Source organism: Lactuca sativa, chromosome 8 (assembly GCF_002870075.4).
Source record: "Lactuca sativa cultivar Salinas chromosome 8, Lsat_Salinas_v11, whole genome shotgun sequence".
NCBI lineage: Eukaryota > Viridiplantae > Streptophyta > Magnoliopsida > Asterales > Asteraceae > Lactuca > Lactuca sativa.
The window spans coordinates 42653467-42659519 of record NC_056630.2 but is presented as its reverse complement, the minus strand read 5'-3'; the positions used below and the strand labels follow the sequence as shown (position 1 = coordinate 42659519).

Sequence of the window (6053 nt, the reverse complement as noted above, 5' to 3'; positions counted from 1 at the left end):
ATCACAACTCGTGAACTCCATGAGCAAACCAGAAGCACAAACCCAAGGAAAATTCACATCTCAGACTGAGAAAAACCCGAAGCACAATGCTTGTGCTGTCACCCTCAGAAGTGGTAAAAACTACAAAGGACCAGATCGGCAAGAAGATGAGGAAGAAGAGATCGTGGTTGAGCAAGAATCTGAGGCAACTAAAGAGGTGCAGAAAAAAGATGGACATGCTGAAGCTGAAATAAAAATTACCCCTCCTCTTTTTCCCTCAAGACTGAAAAAAAACAAAAAAAGAAAAGGAAGATAAAGATATTATGGATTTCTTCAGAAGGGTTGAGGTAAATATTCCCCTTCTTGATGAAATTAAACAACTACCCCGATATGCTAAATTTTTAAAAGAGTTGTGTACTTCAAAAGGAAAATTAAAAGGAAACGAAACAGTTAAAGTAAGCGAGAATGTTACAGCTGTTTTACAAAAAACGCTACCCCCAAAGTGTAAGAATCCAGGAGTATTTATTGTTCCTTGCAAGTTGGGTAACCTTTCAATGCCAAGAGCTATGTTGGACTTAGGAGGTTCTATAAATGTTTTACCATATTCACTTTTTAAAACTATCAGGGTAGGGCCTTTAAAAAGAACATGGTTCATCTTTCAGTAAGCTTATCGTTCTTTGGTGCACCCAAAAGGTGTACTGGAAGACGTTTTGGTTCAAGTGAATGAAGTCATATTCCCAGCTGATTTCTATGTTTTGGGTATGGGAGATGACGACTCACCAAACTCGAGTTCCATTCTTTTGGGGAGACCATTTTTAAAAACCGCCAGAACCAAAATAGATGTTTATGATGGTACCCTTTCAATGGAATTTGATGGTGAAGTTATCAACTTCAATATTTATGATGCCATGCGTTACGCAGATGATGTTTCAGCCCTTAATTTCATTGATGTAATTGAACCATTATCTGCAGAATATTTTGAGATTACTAACCGTGAGTCATTAGCATTAGTGCTCCATAGAAATTTGTCTATTGATGTAGCTCAGGTTATATCAGAAAATTATATGGTTGATAGAGTAGTTCAAGAGATGGCAGCTCATACGGACTAGCAGAGGAAGTTGAGGTATGGTACCCAAACTCTTAAATTACTAATTTCTAATTCCAAGCTTTTTCCTTCTGTAGTGCAAGCCCCTATTTTTGAGCTGAAGACACTTCCAGCACACCTGAAATATGCATATCTTGGTGAAAAAGAAACATTACCAGTTATCATATCCAACAAGCTGTCAGAAAAAGAAGAGTTCGAGTTGATCAGAATTTTGAAGGAGTATAAAAGCGCAATTGGGTGGAATATTGCAGACATAAAAGGACTCAGCCCATCTCTATGCATGCACAAAATTTTGATGGAAGAAGATTATAAGTCATCGCAAGAAGCCCAACGCAGATTAAACCCACCAATGATGGAGGTGGTTAAAAAAGAAGTTATAAAGATACTAGATGATGGGATAATATACGCAATTTCTGATAGCAAGTGGGTCAGCCCAGTTCAAGTTGTTCCTAAGAAGGCTGGAGTGACAGTGGTAGAGAACAAGGATGGAGAGTTGGTTCCAACTCAGGTTCAAAACGGATGGCGTGTTTGTATTGACTACAGAAAGTTAAACGCGACCACCCGAAAGATTATTTTCCTCTCCCATTCATAGATCAGATGCTAGAGAGGCTTGATGGAAAATCCCACTACTGCTGTTTGGATGGATTTTCAGGTTTCCATCAGATTCCAGTTGCTCCAGAAGACCAGGAGAAAACGACTTTCACCTGCCCTTTCGGGACATTCGCGTATAGGTGTATGCCATTCGGACTCTGCAACGCACCTGCTACCTTTCAAAGGTGTATGGTTAGTATATTTTCTGAGTATGTTGAAAATACCATAGAAGTCTTCATGGATGATTTTACCGTTTATGGAGACTCCTTTGATATTTGTTTAACAAACCTCACAAAAATTTTACAAAGATGTATAGAAACATACCTGGTCTTAAATTTTGAAAAATGTCACTTTCTGGTTGACCAAGGTCTGATTCTTGGACATATTGTTTCAAAAAGAGGTTTGGAAGTCGATAGAGCAAAAATAGATGTTATAAAGAGCTTACCCTACCTAAAGAATGTTCGGGAAGTGCGTTCCTTTCTTGGCCATGCAGGGTTTTACATGAGATTTATAAAATATTTTTCAAAGATAGTAGTTCCCATGTGCCAGTTATTGCAAAAAGACACTGAATTTGACTTCAATGAAGATTTCAAGAAGGCTTTTGATGTGTTGAAAAATCTTCTTACTTCTACCCCCCATCATTCAGCCCCCAGATTGGAGTTTACCATTTGAGATCATGTGTAATGCAAGTAACACTACTGTAGGAGTTGTTCTAGGACAAAGAAAAGTCCAGGTGCCCCACGTTATATATTATGCATCAAAGACTTTAGACAACGCCCAAGCAAATTACTCCACCATTGAAAAAGAGTTTCTGTCAATTGTTTTTGCATTGGAAAAATTCAGACAATATTTGTTGGGCACATAAGTCATAATCTTTCGGATTACGCAACCATTTGGTACCTTCTTGCCAAAAAGGACTCAAAGCCAAGGTTGATTAGATGGATTTTGCTGCTATATGAATTTGATATAGAGATTAGGGACAAAAGTGGGAGAGAAAATTTGGTAGCTGATCATTTTAGTCGACTCACCCCACCTGAAGACCTGACACCGATCAGTGAAACATTTCTTGACGAGCATCTATTCGCTGTTCAAAACCCTCATTTGTTTGTTGATATAGGAAACTACTTGGTTTCCGGAGAACTCCCTTCAGATCATACCCAAGCCCAGAAAGATAAAATAAAGAAGGAGGCAAAAAGATATGTTTGGGACGAGTCGTATCTATGGAAACAGTGTGTTGATCAGGGCATTATGGTCCACAACAAACCGCACGCAAGGTCTTGGACAGCGGTCTTTATTGGCCTTATATTTTTCGTGACTCTTTTTTATTTTGCAAAACCTATGAGAGATGTCAAATGAATGGGTCTTTGACATCTCATAATCTGATGCCACTTACTCCAATCTTAATATGTGAAATCTTTGATGTTTGGGGTATAGATTTCATGGGTCCGTTTCCGCCTTCTTTTGGGTTTGTATACATTTTACTTTCTGTGGATTACATGTCCAAATGGGTTGAGGCAAAAGCTACACGAACTGACGATGCCAAGGTTGTGGTTGATTTTGTCAAGACAAATATATTTGCTAGGTTTGGGACACCAAAAGCCATTATTAGTGATAGGGGTACATATGTTTGCAACCGCACCCTTGAAGTAGTCCTCAAGAAATATGGTGTCACACATCGGGTATCCACAGCATATCACCTACAAAACAATGGGCAGGCTGAAGCCTCAAACAGACAGATTAAGGGCCTTATAGAGAAAACCATCAATTCGGTCAAGAAAGATTTGAGTATTCGATTGGATGATGCGTTATGGGCTCACCAGACAACATACAAGACTTCTATTGGTATGTCACCATATCAAAAAGTTTTTGGCAAACCTTGTCGATTGCCAGTTGAATTGGAGCATCGAGCATATTAGGCTGTCAAAAATTTGAATATGAGCATGGATGAAGCTGGCAAGAAAAGAAGATTGGATATCCAAGAGTTAGAAGACATTAGGAATGATGCTTACGAGAACGAAGCAATTTATAAGGAGAAGACAAAACGTTGCACGACAAGATGATCTCGCGAAAGGTATTCACTACCAGTCAAAAGGTACTCTTATATCACTCTCGTTTCAAATTATTTTCGGTAAATTGAGGTCTCGTTGGGTGGGACCTTTTGTTGTTACTAAGATGTTTGATCATGGTGCTATAGAAATTAAGAGTGAACAAACAGGAAAGATTTTTAACGTAAATGGTCACCGTCTCAAACCATTTTACGAAGGGTTTCAAGTTACAAATGAAGAAGTGGAGGTGGTCGAGGTTCTGACTTACCGCAATTGAGGAAACCAAGTAACAACATCGAGCCACCAACAGAAAAAAAAAACGGGTAGCTTACTGGGAGGCAACCCAGGCGTTTGTTTTGGTTTCGTTTTATTTTGAAACTTCTTTTTAATTTTTGTGTGTTTTTAACTACTTAGGTAGTCCCTTTTTAACTGAATTGTGTTTTTAAAATAAGATGTAACAGAGTGAATTTGAAAAAAGTTGAAAAATACAGTTTTGGTGGAACCTGCGACTGCAAGCCAGTCTTTGCGATTGTAGGTTATACATTTTCGGGTCGCAGCACGTCATCGAGGTTTTTTAGGACATTTTTTCACGAAAAAGACATACCTGCGATCGCAGGTCCAGTACATGCGATCGCATGTATCTTGTTTTTGTTCCAGTAGCACTTTTGAACAACTAAAATTCGAATAAAGCCCATTTTCCCAAACCTGCGATCGCAGGTTCCCTCCTTGCGATCGCATGTAAAGCCTGTGTTTCCGGGCTTGCCATTTTTAGCAATGTAATAGTCTAGGTTAACCTCTGTAACCCGTTTTGAAATAATAAGATTGTATTATTTGAGTATTACATGTTTTGTGCTTAATTGCTTAATTATGTGGTTTGATTAATTAAGAATAAAAATAAGCGTCAAAATTAAGTGTAAAATAAACTTAATATCTTTGAATAATGTTGTAGTAGTTGAAACGAGGTTTCCGAATATATATAGAACGCCCAAATCTGACTTCGTATGAGGAAGTTATGATTTATTGAAGTTTCGACTTAGCAGTGTGCAGCCCGAAATACTCGATTTGAGATCGAGCGGTTTTTAGTCGAAACAATCTAAACGAGGATCGAAGGTCTCATTGTTGGTATCAAAGCGATAAAAAGTTAGGCGAGAACGGACGTCAAACGAAGAAGTTATGAATTTATAACGAAGTTTTTCTGTCGCGGCCTATTAAAAATAAATAATAAAAATAAAGTCGAAATTAGCCGACGGAGTCTAAACAAAAGTTCTAGAGCGTAGTCTCACCTTCGCGAGGATATAAAGAACGTTGAAAACGGAGTTCGTATGAAGAAGATATGAATTTACGAAGTTTATTAAATATTTTGTAATTAAATTTAATTGAAAATTCGGAAGCATTATCTGAAAGATTCACCAGTCTGATCCGAGGTACGCCCCGCGTACTCCGAAGGTGTCGACACTCGCAGCAAGTGGCTCGGATGACACATGCAATGACGATTTCGGAAGCAGTACGCCCCGCGTACTCCGAGGCTCCAGCCTCCTATAAATAGGATCCGAAGGCAGCCGAGTCTTTTGTTCATTTTCTCTCTTCTCTCTCCCGTTTTGCATCGTTTTGCGTGCCAGAAATATCCCGAAGCCCCGGTATCATACTCAAGCCCCGAGGCAAATCCTGAGATCCCGAAGATCCCGAGAAGTGCGGTTCCCGAGCCGAAGCTCTGCCCGCGAGAAGTTCGATTTTTGAAGAGATCTTCCAGATCTGCTGAGGATTACTACTTTTGCAAGTCGTAGTGCTGTCTGATCATCTTCTGATCAAGTGAGTGTATACTACCTTTCATAAACACGATAATAATACAAGTTTGGTTCGAGTGTATTAAGTATATTGTTGTTTATAAGTGTGAGTGTGTAGTTACCTTCTTCCAACACATTATTATAAAGTATTTTATATAAAATACGTGCTATGTGTATATATTTTGTTGTTATATGTGTGAATGTGTATTCACTCTCTTCTATCTCATAGATATGATTTATTCTCTATGAGATATGTGTTATGTGTGTGTGTGCCTCATCTGTTATGTGGATTATGTGTTGATTAAAGCATGCTATACAGGTTTTCAAAACTATGTATAAAAATGTATATTTTATCTACTAATATGTTGGGAAGAACATGGGTAGATAGTTGGTGTGTAATAAACAGATGAGAGGCCTTGTTGTTGTTTGATTTAGTCATCTAGCGGAGTTTAGATGACGACCATGGGCTATTCTAGACAGTCTTGTGGAAACATTAGCAGGTTCGCCACCTGTAGGTGTTAATGAACTTGGGTGTTCATTCGCTGTACT

The 6053-nt window shown here is 38.6% G+C and overlaps 1 protein-coding gene across 1 annotated transcript; it reads left to right on the top strand.

Moving 5' to 3' along the window:
* Window positions 1-302: 302 nt before the first annotated feature.
* On the top strand, window positions 303-4149 carry LOC111892718 (uncharacterized). The gene is made up of 8 exons (XM_023888768.1): window positions 303-561; window positions 673-972; window positions 1162-1614; window positions 1737-1867; window positions 2519-2918; window positions 3110-3517; window positions 3870-3976; window positions 4135-4149. The coding sequence occupies exons 1-8, from the start codon at window positions 303-305 to the stop codon at window positions 4147-4149; spliced, it is 2073 nt and encodes a 690-aa protein (XP_023744536.1).
* Window positions 4150-6053: the final 1904 nt, after the last annotated feature.